At 35.2% G+C, this 14,047-nt stretch overlaps 2 protein-coding genes across 3 annotated transcripts; one reads left to right on the top strand and one right to left on the bottom strand.

Annotated features, from left to right (window-relative positions):
• Positions 1-641: 641 nt before the first annotated feature.
• LOC127253670 (telomere repeat-binding protein 5) lies at positions 642-4,236 on the top strand. The gene is made up of 8 exons (XM_051278362.1): positions 642-905; positions 1,585-1,707; positions 1,791-2,400; positions 2,478-2,557; positions 2,626-2,864; positions 2,940-3,212; positions 3,294-3,357; positions 3,759-4,236. Exons 2-8 carry the CDS (start codon positions 1,627-1,629, stop codon positions 3,924-3,926), a joined length of 1,515 nt encoding a protein of 504 aa, XP_051134319.1. The 5' UTR covers positions 642-905; positions 1,585-1,626; the 3' UTR covers positions 3,927-4,236.
• A 2,880-nt stretch (positions 4,237-7,116) lies between these two features.
• LOC127253671 (oxysterol-binding protein-related protein 3C) lies at positions 7,117-13,680 on the bottom strand. Of its 2 annotated transcripts, XM_051278363.1 has the most exons (11): positions 13,562-13,680; positions 13,232-13,335; positions 11,609-11,702; positions 11,076-11,192; positions 10,921-10,993; positions 10,674-10,792; positions 10,392-10,513; positions 10,091-10,267; positions 9,409-9,553; positions 8,689-8,867; positions 7,117-7,605 (listed from the first exon to the last, which is right to left on the bottom strand). In XM_051278363.1, the coding sequence occupies exons 2-11, from the start codon at positions 13,330-13,332 to the stop codon at positions 7,362-7,364; spliced, it is 1,371 nt and encodes a 456-aa protein (XP_051134320.1). In that variant the 5' UTR covers positions 13,333-13,335; positions 13,562-13,680; the 3' UTR covers positions 7,117-7,361. The 2 variants fall into 2 exon arrangements, with proteins under 2 accessions (XP_051134320.1, XP_051134321.1); XM_051278364.1 differs by lacking the exon at positions 13,562-13,680 and having other exon boundaries at positions 13,232-13,555.
• Between the last annotated feature and the right edge of the window lie 367 nt (positions 13,681-14,047).

Raw genomic sequence — 14,047 nt, 5'->3', positions numbered from 1 at the left:
TTCTTAAAATAAAAAATAAATATTTTGAAGTGAAATAAATAAAAATAATAAAAATGGTACTTTGAATCATGACGAATAATTAAATACTATAAATAATAAAAAATAAAAATATTTTTACAAGATATTTTTTTTTATCAAAAAATGAAAAAAAGAGCATTGTTACGCTAAGTTATAGTTAAACCACAGAAGTTTGTTGGTTAGGCATAAGTTGGGTAAGAGAGAGGTTTCTGAGACAGGAAGGAATCAGTTCCAATTTTGTTGGGGCATTTATTACAACGCATCCTCCCAATTCGCCTCTCGTTTCTCTACCTCTACGGTAATAAATAATAATAATAATAATAATAATAATAAAACACTCTAAAAATGACCCTACCTAAATAAAGCAAATCCCAACGAATCCTACCCCAATAATTAATTATTATTATTATTATTTTCATAAATAAAAATAATAGTACTATTAACAAATATTATCCAAAAATATATATATTAAAAAAAAAAAACCCCAACTGGGAAAGAAAAATGAGTGATAAAGAGTTATCAGATTTAAAACAAAAAACTCCCTCTCTGGTGACCCAACGTTTTTCTCGATGGTTTAAACGAGGAATCACCGCAGGATTCCCTATCCCACCGCCACGTGGCGGCATCTGGAGCAGGTCATACAGGCAGTTCCTGTCGGGCTGACCGCCTATAGCCGGTTGTAATAAACTGGGGTTTAAGCAATGGTGTGGGTGGAGGGGATGGATTCACTCACGGAATTGGGGTTTTTGGTTATCTATATATAAATCCATTCCTTATTACAATAAATTATTCATCATCAATTTTCTGGGCAGTCAAATTCTCCTGGGATTTTTGTGTTTTCTAGGAATTGTCAATGGCGTCCGACATGGATTTTTGCTTGTCCGAAGGTGAGATTGGGGGAATCTGTGAAAGTTTTGCAATTCTGATATTCTGTGTTCTTACAGTTTTTTTTTTGAATTGTCGGAGTTTCTGCTAGTTTGAATTGTGTGTCTGATCTTGGATCTTACCGTGCGGAGAACGAATTAATGTTGTCGTGATTTTTCGAATTTCATTTTATCGTATTGGTTTAAGATCATTTGTGGTTTGTAAAATTCAAATTCATTTTCTGCTGAAAATTCAATTAAATTGATGTATTGTGCGATTTGTTGATCTCTTACCTTAGCGGATTTCACGATGAAGGATGCCTGATTGTCTTCATCTTGCCTGTGTAATGAAGTTTTTAAGTGTTCGAATGTCGTCTTGAGGAAGGAACGCTTACGCTTTAAACTTCTTAAGATCTTCAATACCTTTTCTTAATTTTGCAGAAAATCGAAGCAGAGTTTTATCTTGATTTGTAGTAACAACATTGCATAAATCTGATCTTGTCTGAACGATCACTGTCTCAATAATTATGTTAAGAGTAAAATTAGTCGAAGAACTTCATGCTTCCATAAGATCGAAACACTTATTTCTTAGCAATGTATTGCTCGTCCTAATCCCTAATAATGTTCTGTTTCTGCTGTTGAATGATCGTTCTTAAGACAATCTAACAAACACTATGTTCGAATTCGACGATTTAATCTGCAGCATTGTAAGAACACCGGCGTATGTGTTGTCCGGAGCAAATTTATGGCGCTACAGAAGAGATTAAACTACGGATTCAACGGCTACGAGGCGCCGCCGATGCCTCGAGCCGCAAGATCAGTCCGGGTAACGATTAGATCGCGATCATCATCTACGGCCGAGATCAAATGTTCGAATTTTTACAAAACTAATCCATTGTTTCCTTACAGAAACGGTCCGTATTCAAGCGAAAACCCGACGATCGCAACATGTGCGCCGCGTTCGACTTGCTGGCAACTGTCGCCGGGAAATTGCCGTCGACGAACACTTCTCCCGCCAAAAAGGACGCGTCCATCGAAGACGATAATCCGTTCGTCGAAAAGAGTCGAGAATGGAACTTTCTGGTGACGGAGCTCGTTCGTAAAGCTCCCGATACGAAAGAACTCGTCTCCGCCCCTGTTTCTGTCGTTACGTCTTCCGATTGCTCGGAAAAGCTCGGTTCTTCCGAGCAGTTGGTTAACGACGACTGCAAGCTCAGCCTCGGGATTTTTCCTGCGGCAGATAACGGTGTCGATTCGTCGAGCTTTAATAAAGTGTCTCGTGGGTCTGTCCCGTCCCGTCGGGACGATGTGAAATTAGGTAATAGCGACGATGACGAAAACAGTTCCGAGTGCGCCGGAAAGAACGACTTCAAGCGTATACGATCACAACGCGACTATCCTTTCAAAAAACGGAAGCTTTATAGTAGTAGCTCGACGTCGAATTTCAACGAAGGCGTCGGCTGTCGACAGCACGAAATTGACGCTAGTGAAGGCGCGCTCGGTTCTAGTTCGTCGGGAGGTGAATTTTCATCCTTATTTCATTATGTTTTCGTCGAAATTCCGGGCTTTTTCTTACGCATTTTTTCGTTTTCACAGTGAAGCTTAAGATCAAGTCGTTTAGAGTTCCCGAGTTACTCATCGAGATACCCGAGACCGCGACCGTTGGGTCTCTAAAGGTACAAAGAATTTTTCAATCCAGTTCGATAAACGTTCAATTAATATCGATGGTCGTAATATCGCGCAGAGAATGGTCTTGGAAGCCGTAGGTTCTTTGCTCGGCGGCGAGCTACACGTCGGAGTTCTTCTTCAGGGCAAGAGGATTCGAGACGATAACAAAACGTTACTCCAGACTGGAATTTCTCGCGAAAGCAACACGATCGATGCCCTCGGGTTTACGCTCGAGCCGAGCCCCCCGACTGCTGCTTTAATCCAATCCAATTGTCCCGACAAAGCGCTGATCGAACATCCAAAACCGTTGGCGAGGTATTCTCTGTAATAATCGGAGTTGTCGATTGGATGTCGTATCATTACGACATGTCGCGTTTTGTCGATGTTTAGGTACCTGGAGGCTCCAAGTACGAGTCGAAGCACTTTGCAGCAGCCCGACACTCGACTGGACCTTAATTTGTACAATTCGACGGGTACGTTTCATGACTGGCCGTTGTCGCAGAAAATTGGCTCTGAATCGAAGGCACTTGTCCCTGTAATGAAACATGCTTCTTTGCGGAAATCCAAGAGGTCCGAGTCCGCGCAGCGCAGAATCCGTCGACCATTCACAGTTGCTGAAGTGGAAGCTCTCGTCCAGGCCGTCGAGAAACTTGGAACGGGAAGGCATGGACTCGTCGACTCGCGACACTTATTTTCTTATACTTTGTTTGATTGTGTGCGATAAAATTGCTTTCGATATTGCAGATGGCGCGACGTTAAGCTAAGGGCGTTCGACAGTGCGAAGCATCGAACTTATGTGGATTTAAAGGTAAGAGATCAATAGACATACTAAGAATGAGTTTTTTGTTCAGTGTAGATCTTTGAGTATTAATTATTATATCAATATATAGTACAAATTAAAAAAAAAATGACAAAATAAACCTCTATTAGTTGTAAAATAAATTATATAAATATAAGAATATTTTTATCGTTAAATACAATGACGTAGAAAAACAAATAGTGTCATTTTTATAGGACAGAAGTAGTACAAAACATGCGGTATGTATTGTCCGAACTATTATCATTTGCTGCATTTATATTATATTAATGTAAACTTTGTGCTGTTAAATATTGTAACAGCGCAATCTCTCATAAAATATCACATCAAATATTAAATTTTTAGTTCTTTTAAAAAAATTTCGATCTAAATGACAGAGACTCTCAATGCAGGATAAATGGAAGACGTTGGTGCACACGGCGAGAATATCGCCGCAGCAGAGACGGGGAGAGCCGGTGCCGCAGGAGCTGCTGGACCGGGTGCTGATGGCGCACGCCTACTGGTCGCAGCAGCAGCAGCTGCGGTCGACTAATCCCGACGCCTGCCGTCTTCTTCTTTGATCGATAATTAATGCGAAAATAGGTATTCGATAATATCGATGGATGGATGTGTAAAAAAGGAGCTGTGAAGTGAAAGTGTGTGTTTCTTGGAGGAGCAGCAGCAGCTTACGATTCTTTGATGTTCATTTCTGTTGTATTTAAAGTTCATTTCTTTCTGGGTTTGTTTGTATAATATTAATACATACAGATACATACATATACATGTTCTCGTACTTCTTGTAGAGTTGTTAGGGTTGGATCATGAATATATATATATATGTTTGTTTGTTAGGCCTTGTAAGGAAAATAATAATTATAATAATAACAATTATTGAGCTTTTTTTTCCTAAGATTTATCTCTTGAATTTTATTATTTGGAGTTTGTGTATTTTATTTATTTTTATTTGTATTATATAAAATTTTATTCTTATATTGATATTTCGGGTGTGTTTGTTTGGGGGTTTGAATTTTGAATTGGAATTTGAATAGTAAAAATTTTGAATTTGAATAATTGTATGACGTGATATAAATAGGTGTTGATGTGATGTTTTGAATGTAAATAGGTGTTTGATTTGATATTTTTAGAGGAAAAAAATGGGATGAATAGTAGAAATTAAATCTAATCCTCCAACCAAACACACCCTTCATATATTTTTATTAAAATATAATCTTAAAAATATTTAAAATACAAACAATATTACTCATATAAAAAATAATATTAAAATATAATTATAAAAATATTTAAAGTAGCAAAAACATTAGTCAATTTACTGTCGATGGATTGTGATGTCATTGCATTTAAAATAATTTAAACATTGTCGATTTATATAGTTGAAAATTAGTTTTATATTTTCATTAAATTGTATTTTTAAAATATCATATTTAAAATATATTTTCTTATGATATTCGGAAATTGAGTAAAATTTTAAAAATTGATTAAATTACTTATGTCATAATATATACATAATTTTTTATTTTAGATCATTAAATATACTTACAGGGAGTAGACATGCTCCTCGCTTGACCAATGCCTCACTTGGTCGCTTCGTTCGATACCACAGTCAAGATCCGCTCTGATATCATAAATAACGGTCCGAAAGCTGACATGTCCGGCTCTTAGGTCACACTCTCAACGAGGCCCAGACCAGCCGTCTCATGTGCGCAACAAGTCCGGGATATTCCATACAGTATGAAAAAATAATGCTAAACACGTACCTGCACCAAGATATACGTCATCACTCAGCCGTACAGGACAGGAGCTCGCACACATGGAACAAACTATGGCCGAGAATCTAGGCAGGAATGTCAACCCGTGACAATACTCTCTCACTTCAAGTCGCAAACGTCCTCGTGTGACGCTACTTAAGTGCACTGACGTTGTTTCTTGCACCCTCGGTATACATCCGACGTCACTCCATTGACCCTTATTTGCGTACCCCCCCTCTTTATGTTAACCAATAGCCAGCGAGATCTTTTTCCATAGACAAACCACATGCGATCTGCGTTCCTCCTGCATCTCCGCACACCATCCGGGACATCATTTGTTACGGCTTGTGCGATTTTTACCTGAAGATCGTCCTTAACGTGATTTTTTCCTAACATATCCCCACTCTTTGTGCTCACTAATAGCCAGCGAGGTCTTTTGCCATAGACAACCCACATGCGATCCATGTTCCGCTGCGCATCTCCGCGCATCATCCAGAACATCCTTTGTTGCGGCTTGTGCGATCTTCTCCCGAAGATCGTCCTTAATGTGGTTTTTTCCTCCCGAACAAAGCTCGAGCCTCTTGGCCGTTCAGCCACGTCGAACGTACTCCCCACCGTGGGAGCACTCCTCTTTTGGAATGTCCAGTTCCCTTAGGACATGTTCATCATTGATGTGCCCACAGACATGCTATTTCCCCGAGCAATGATAGTAAAAAATGAAATTCCATAAAAAAGGAATTAAGTAGATAACTAAAATAGATTTTTGGGTAAACTTTTTTTAGTCTCGTAACTGGACTATTTTATCATTTTAGTTCCGTAAGTGGAGCCTGTTGCAAACTAGTTCCATAAGTGAAAAATTTTCGCTGTTTTAGTCATCCGGTGCCGGAGACGCCTGCGTGGCTCGCCGGAGGTGACGTGTCCGCCAAGTTAGCGACACCTGGCGGACACGTGGATTTTTTTTTCTTCATTTTTTTTAAAATTTTTTTTAATTGGACCAAATAAAAAAAATAAAAAAATACAAATAAAATTAAAAATAAAGTTTTTAAAAAAATTTTTAAAAAATGAAATAAAAAAATAAAAAAAAATCCACGTGTTCGCCAGGTCAGCGACACCTGGCGGACACGTCACCTCCGGCGAGCCACGCGGGCGTCTCCGGCGCCGAAGGACTAAAACAACGAAAATTTTTTTTCACTTATGGAACTAGTTTGCGACAGGCTCCACTTACGGGACTAAAATGATAAGGGGTCCAAATACGAGACTAAAAAACAGTTTACCCTAGATTTTTTGTTCGGTAAAATAGAGAATTTAGTTGAAAAATATAAAAATAATACAACGTATATATTGATAGTTAAAAAAAAATATCGAATCATTAAAATAAATTAAATAAAAAAAATTAATTTATTTTTTAGTTTGATAATTTATTTTAATAATAATTTAGAGATAATATTTTATGAGATTTGAAAATATAAAAATTAAACAATAGTAAAAAAAATAATAAAAATAATAATAAAATAAACAAAAACTAAATCATAAAAATTAAATATAAAATAATAAAAAAAATAAATATATAAACATTCGTGCAGTCTCCGTTTAGCACTCGCCAATGTGTGCGAATGAGAACAAATATTCTGAAATGACTTGTATTAATAAATTCTAAAATTTTGTATTAATGAATTCTAAATTTTAATGGATAATTTTAATTACTTATGGTAAGGGACAATTAAGACGGACACCAATAATAAAATAAAATAAAATAAATATGGAAATGAGTGAGTATAACATTCCAAATTAAAAATAAAAAAAAATTGTGAAAGTAGTAATAGTATTGGAGATCACAAAATCCTTCTGAATTAAACTGAACTATTCATATATTTTATTAAATCAAAATACTATTCAAACAAAAATTCAAATATAAGCTTCAATTTCAAATTCAAATTAATTTCAAACCACGGACAATTTGGATTAAAAACATATACATACAATTAAAAACTCGTAGAAAAGAATGTCCGGGCAAAACTTATCTAACAAAGTTCTTATTCCCTACAACTTAGAATGTCCTCGAAAAGAGCACACATCGAAAAATATCACTTCTATTTAAACAGAAATACATCGAGAAGGAAATGTAATAAGATTACTTCTAAACATACAGATGCCGAGGCCGGCTTAGGGGATAGTTCTTTGTTGCCCCAAGAACGCAGTCCGGTAATATTAAAAATCAACTGCAGCATGTCCGAGATTAGAATTATTACCTTATACAGACAGATCGGGATATTGCCAGGGACTGAAATCTGTTGACTTGACATCAGTCGTGTCATCAGAGTTGGAGGAGTCGACTGCCCGCCGATGCTCTGTGTACTTGCCATTGTAGCGGAATATCTCCAGGTCGCCCCACGGGGTGGGTGCAGTTTCATCAGTCAGATCAAACCATTTTGGGGAGAACTGTTCGCCTTTTGCTTCCCGGTGTCGCTTTTCAGCCCTCTGTCTCTCCTCCAAACTAAAAAATGCACACAATTAATGAATAGTTCCGGAAGAATTTTCCCCTAAAAAATATCAAATCAAACAATTACTATAAACTTATTTTATATTCAAAATATCAGATCAATCTTTATATATATCACATCAAACAAGTATTCAAATTTAATTTTTTTACTATTAAAAAATTCAAACTCACAAACAAACACACCCAAAAGGTTTCTTTTCGATTGAGACGATATAAGGATGCATGCGTAACAAAATTTTAATATAGAAAATTGGCAAAGTTACTTATAATTAGAGCTCTTAAACAAACTTAGTAGGTTGCAAGCCAAGCTCGACTCGTTAACAGCTGAACTTGGCAATGAGCTCGAGCTCAGCTTGCGGAGGTAGCTCGATTGATCTAATTACTTCGTTAGTAATTGTATTATTTTATAAATTGATAGTATAATATATATGTATAAATTTTTATGTCAAAATTTACATTTACTAATAAAGTTTGAATATATTATTATAATAAATTGTGAATATAGTTATATTTACTTAATTTATATTAAAAAATATATAATATAATGAAATTCAAGTCAAACTTGAGCTCGAGCTTTAAATCAAGACTAACGGGCTGAGCTCGAGCCACCATTTTAGTTCAAATTTTAAACAAGCCGAGTCGATGATGTCACAACTTATTTAACAGTTGTACTAACAATCTACCTGTGATTTGAAAATTTTTAAAAATTCTCCTTCATCATAATTTAAAACCTGTATGATGTTCCCTTGTGTTTTGGAAAATGCATGAAACTCTACAATGTTTTTTAAAAGATGTCACAAAATTCCCTTTTAGTTTTAGAAAACACAAGGCCGTATCATACAATTTTTAAATCATGGGAGAAAATGGCAAAGACTTTCCAAACATTGATAGTTTATATGCAATTTTGTCTAGAAAACTTTCTGGTTAGAATATATGGTGCAAAATTTAAAGTTCTGTACGCCCAGCCAAGCTGTAGAAAATACGACATTGTAAAATTGCAGGCAACATGTGACTAAACATGGACGTGTAACTAAGATAATCGGAAACATGGCCATATGGTTAAGTGCAAATGTGTACCTGCTTTTTGCAGTACCAGCTTTGGACAGATCACCCTTCTCAAGTTCCCATCTATCAGGACGTAATCGTGAATCTGATGCCAACAACTTCTTGGGTGCAGTGTCGAAACTGTTTATTTTATGTGCAAAATAGGTGAACTGATATTTGTCATCTGGTGGAGATTCTGCAACATGCCAAACCTGCAAAAACATTTCTCATAGTCATATAGAAGTCGGTAAACAGCAACACTACAAATTTTCCAAATCAGGGTACATCTTTAATCAGACATAGGAAGTAGCAAGTATAGCTCGAAGCACAATAATTATTCATTAACCGTTTGTTTGTAAGAACAAAAGAAGATAAAGAGGCTTTGTACATGTAAAACCCAATGATAAAAATTATACACAAGTACACATTAACGCGTACACTTTTCACTTAAAACCCAATAATTATTCAGCTTCTGTAAGATATTTGTGCAGTATCGTTCTTAATAATTTACTCCCACAAATGGTCCGCCGAATGACTTTTTTTTAATATTTACCTAAATGTTTGCTCCGATACCAATGTCAAGCCAAATTGAACTAGTGTAAATGTGTCAATTCTACACATATACCATCACCAAAAAGATGCAAGCTACTAACAAATATATCATTGACACAAGGTGCAAAACAGCTAACAAATATTTCGTCATGACAAAATGCAAGTCAACTAAGGAGTAGAAATGGATGGCGGTGCACTCACCTCTTTCAATTCTGTACCAGGGAGAGGTTCTCCTTCTGAATCACAGGGTTGATAGCTCATCGACTCACTCCATTTGCCAGTCATCAATATTTTAGGTTCTTCCTCAGCATTATATATATATCCATCCACCTCGTATCTATTAGCCCTGCACACCATAATGACCATAATAACACCAGAAACAATGGTGAATCAATTTCATAATAACAAACATTAACTAGAGGTAGAGATGAATAAATGAGTCATATGGATTATACTTCAGAATATGTCTAAAATTCTAGACACTTGTAGTATCCATACAGTTTATCACGAATCACAATTCCACCAAGCAATTAGAAACTGGCTTATTTATGAAAAAATATATCCTCCTTCACACAGCTACAAGAATCACTTAAAGGCGAATAACAATGACGAGAATCAAGATCACAATCACAAGTACAAATAGTTCTTTCACATTCTAGCACTAGAAAATCATTTTAATCACATGGGAATGTTTACCATAAAATTCTAGAATTCGCAAAGTGATAGGACAGAAAACAAGGACTAACGGAAACATGAATTCAATCCAAACAAATAGTGTTGAAAGTGAGACAATGTATCCATAAAATAAAATAAACATTTTGAAATATAAAATAAAAATGAAAACAATAAAGTGAATGTGGGAGAAATAAAAGAAGTTAAATACCCAAACCAACCACAAGGTTGAAAATAGAGAATAGCTTTATCCCCCGTAGTCAAATTTGTCATAACCATCTCTCCTGGCGAATCAATCCAGGTGCGACCGAAAATCAGATTGTTGACTTTGGTTGGAGGAGGTACAAGATCAAGGACCACACCATCTCTTTTAAGAACCACACGTGTTCTGCAGGGGGAAACCCAATAATTTTCGCACCAAATGAATATAGACGACTTCTTATTCTCATGCAAGATCCATGACATCAACATATGTAGTATTGTGGCAAGCATAAGGGCTTGACACAACTTACCTCCCAACTGGATAGACGTCAAGAGAGTTTCCTAAAAACTTTGTTCTCAACTTAGATGTCACATCATATGTGAAATGCTCATTTTCAGCATGGCCAGCACTCATCGGAGGATGGTGGCTCACCTATAAATCACAAACACTTTACATGAAATTTTGCCATGAGATGAGAATCCAGTGAACAATTTAAGGTCCCTGTCATTTTACATTTCAACTACTAAATTCCTCACAAAAAGTCATAATGCCGAACTCAATTGAATAAAGATGCATGGGATGGAAAGTTCACCTGCTCTGAGATAAACGTAATCCCTCCATGGTTAGCCATTTCATACGTCTCGCCAAGAATTGGATTGAAAGGCTTCCAGGTACGTTGGTAGGCAAAATATACGGATACAGCCCATGATGCTGCACCAAGTCACAAAATCAATTTGTGGGAATGCATTTCCGTCCCAAGATACCCATGTATTGATAATAAAAGTTCTTGTTTGTGCCCGTATTGAGTGCTGGTAGGGCATAAAGGAATAAATACTCACCCGCATACACCATTCGCATGTATGGATCTTCACATTTATCTGCTTGATCTAAAAGGTAAGAGTATTCCATTAACTGCCACAACAATGAACAAATGGCATCAGTCGAGATAAACATGTGGAATTTCCAGCTAGAGCTTTCAAGGAAAAACACAAACCTCGGCCATTTTCTGAATCATTGTCATTGGCTCAAAAATGATGACAGGGAGTGTCACCATCGAGGTCACATCAGAACCAATGTATTTTTGCATCATTTTCCAGTAGTTATCTCGCTCCTTTGCAAACAAAAGACATATCAGTATCAACAAGTACAAGGTTAGTAATTCTTACATAAAACATGCATATGATACGAGGATATGAAATTGAAAATTCTAAATAAACTGGTAAATCACTTTAACAAACTCAGATTTCAAGTTATGGAACATACTGCTTTCAAATTATAAGCAGATTTTATCAATCATTAAAGTTCATCATAAATGCAATGCGTAAACTTCCTAGATAGTGTGAATTGATTTAAAAAAACATCAACTACCTAAACATTAAACTAAAATATATTTTCCACATGCAAATAGGCAATAGAAAAAATTCTGATAAGCCAGAAAGTGGGTTGGTTTTAAATGCAACGACTAGTCTTGTATTCAACGGGGGCTGGATTCCTCAGGGGGCAACCTTTAACCATAAGAAAACACACCTCCTGCTTCCATCTTCCTCTTTGGGCTTCTTCTACCGCATCTTCTTTGCCTCCTTCAGGATTTATAACTTCAACCCCTTCATAACCAAGCAATCTAACACAAGGAAAATATCACAAATTCTTCCAATTAGATTTCCAGAGTGGAATGAGAAAAGAATCAGCTAAAATGGAATATCCATATGAAACTAAACCAAGAAACTTCATATTCAGATGAATCAAATTAAATGTGTTCTAGCATGCCTTCATGCCTCTAAACCAAATTCAATCCCTTGAAATTAGCATGTGAGAAATGGAAATGGAAATGTTATATTACTGGAAGAAATTTCTTGAAAAGTCGAATACATAATTGCTTAGCCATTTTTGTAAGATGCTATTGGAAATGTTATAAAGTATAAATATCAAATTAGGCTTCAAACCAATCTCTATCTCTACACAAGAAATGAACCTAGCTGTTCGTAGAAGGGTAGAATTATATAAATATCTTGCACTTAACAATTCCTTTCTCTGAGTTAACCTGTCCCGGGAATTTTCATACCTTTTCATTTAGGCTGTTTATTTAGGGTTTGTTTGTTTGGGGGTTTGGATTTTGAGTTGGGATTTGAATAGTAAAAATTTTGAATTTGAATAATTATATGATGTGATATAAATAGGGGTTGATGTGATGTTTTAAATGTAAAATTGATTTTTAGTATAATATAAAAAATGAAAAATAAGTGTTTGATTTGATATTTTTTAGGGGGAAAATTGGGATAAATAGTAGAAGTCCACAAAAATCCTTCAAACAAACACACCCTTAATGCTAACATGGCTCCTTTGTAATGCTTTCTCCAAAAACTATGAACAATATATTACGAAGTGCTTTCCATTTTTATCAGTATTTTACAGTATTCGGTAACACACAAACTTTAAGAAGAATCTTTTATTTAATTGGCCTCTTATCCAATGAAATGCTCATCAACAGTTCCTCAACAAATTGAAGAATTTTATTTTCAACTATGTTTTCAATTCATCATCAGTTACCTTCTAAAAAAATAGTATCATATAAAATACCTACTTTTTATTTAAAATTAAAAAATTATCCTCTATTCAAAGTCACATCAATAGCCTATTTGTGTCACAACACTTCCAAAATATATTTAAAAACATAATTTTTACACAAAATTTCTCCTTCCGAAAAACATCAATCTCATAACCTATTTATATCACATGAACCACCGAGTTTCTATATAACTTTCCCCTATTCCAAAATCAAACTCAAAACAACAAAACACTCCCAAATCATATAATAAAACACACCCATAATATTTATACATCAATGTATTCTACCTGCATACAGTTCAATAACTTTAAATTCGTCCATTAGCACCAAAATAGCTATAGTTTAACATTAAGATCGGAATTTCCTTTACTTCTTCAATCATATGGCTATCCAATAAATTCCTAGTCGATTAAAAATAGAAATTCCAAATTCAACCTAAAATATGGCACCACAGTTAAAAATATGTTTATATAATAATAATAAAAATAAAAAATCCACACACAGATAAAGCTAATCAAATTGAAGACGAGCAAAATCATCAACGAAAAAGAACGAATCCTGCACTCAAACACAACGGTGCTTACCCGTTAACAGATCTATGCATGGCGTTGCCGAACATAGACAGCCCTGATGTCATGGCCGCGAAGAAACCCCCTTTCCCTTGATTCTCCCCCGGAGTGCCCATCGTCTTCCACAAGATAGAATTCAAATCAATCCCAAAATGCACGAACTCAAATTACGACGATCACGAATCCATAAATTAATTAATTCCCCAAATTATTTCAAGCCCTAGTACAACAACAGGCTCGGAACCCTAATTCGATCAATTGGCGATATGCCCGAGGTCTGGACTGGAGAGATCAAAATTCAAGAAAGATAAATAATAAAATCAGGCGTCGAGAAATAAACTATACATGGCAAATGTGGAAATCCGCGGTTCGAGTGAGCTATATCTTCTCTTAGCTTGGGAGCGTGAGGCAACTCTGCGGCCCTGAACGTTGATTCAGATGATTGAGACCTTATATGCGCGCGTTGGCTCATTGCTTTCTAAAGTGCGTTAAGAACATAAATTACTGTTATAATAAAAATAAAAATAAATTAAAATTAAAATAATTAATTATTTTAATTAAAATTTTAAAAAAATAAAATTAAATTAAAGATGAAATTGAAAAATGTGAATATTATAAGTTTGACAGAGAAAGTAGTATATTTTAATAATATTATATAAAAATTATTTTTAAAAAATTAGTGTTCTTTTAAAAATATATATAGCAAAAATATTAATATATTATATATATTCATTATTTTTCATACTTTATTTAAAAATATATATATTTAAATTATTTCACATAACAATACTTACTTTTCATCTTTATTTTGATATTTTTTTTTTTTAAGTA

This window comes from Andrographis paniculata, unplaced genomic scaffold (assembly GCF_009805555.1).
Source record: "Andrographis paniculata isolate CXL003 unplaced genomic scaffold, ASM980555v1 Contig51END, whole genome shotgun sequence".
Taxonomy (NCBI): domain Eukaryota; kingdom Viridiplantae; phylum Streptophyta; class Magnoliopsida; order Lamiales; family Acanthaceae; genus Andrographis; species Andrographis paniculata.
Note: the sequence above shows the minus strand (reverse complement) of the source record. Positions and strands in the feature narration are given on the sequence as shown.

Bases quoted from the DNA above. Each gene is read 5' to 3' on its own strand.
- LOC127253670 (XM_051278362.1), top strand. From the start codon at position 1,627: ATGGCGCTACAGAAGAGATTAAACTACGGATTCAACGGCTACGAGGCG. The intron at 2,865-2,939 runs GTATTCTCTGTA...GTCGATGTTTAG, and splicing joins CATCCAAAACCGTTGGCGAG to GTACCTGGAGGCTCCAAGTA. The intron at 3,213-3,293 runs GCATGGACTCGT...TCGATATTGCAG, and splicing joins GAGAAACTTGGAACGGGAAG to ATGGCGCGACGTTAAGCTAA.
- LOC127253671 (XM_051278363.1), bottom strand. From the start codon at position 13,332: ATGGGCACTCCGGGGGAGAATCAAGGGAAAGGGGGTTTCTTCGCGGCC. The intron at 10,514-10,673 runs GTGAACTTTCCA...TGTGATTTATAG, and splicing joins TTACGTTTATCTCAGAGCAG to GTGAGCCACCATCCTCCGAT. The intron at 9,554-10,090 runs GTATTTAACTTC...TATGGTGTGCAG, and splicing joins CAACCTTGTGGTTGGTTTGG to GGCTAATAGATACGAGGTGG.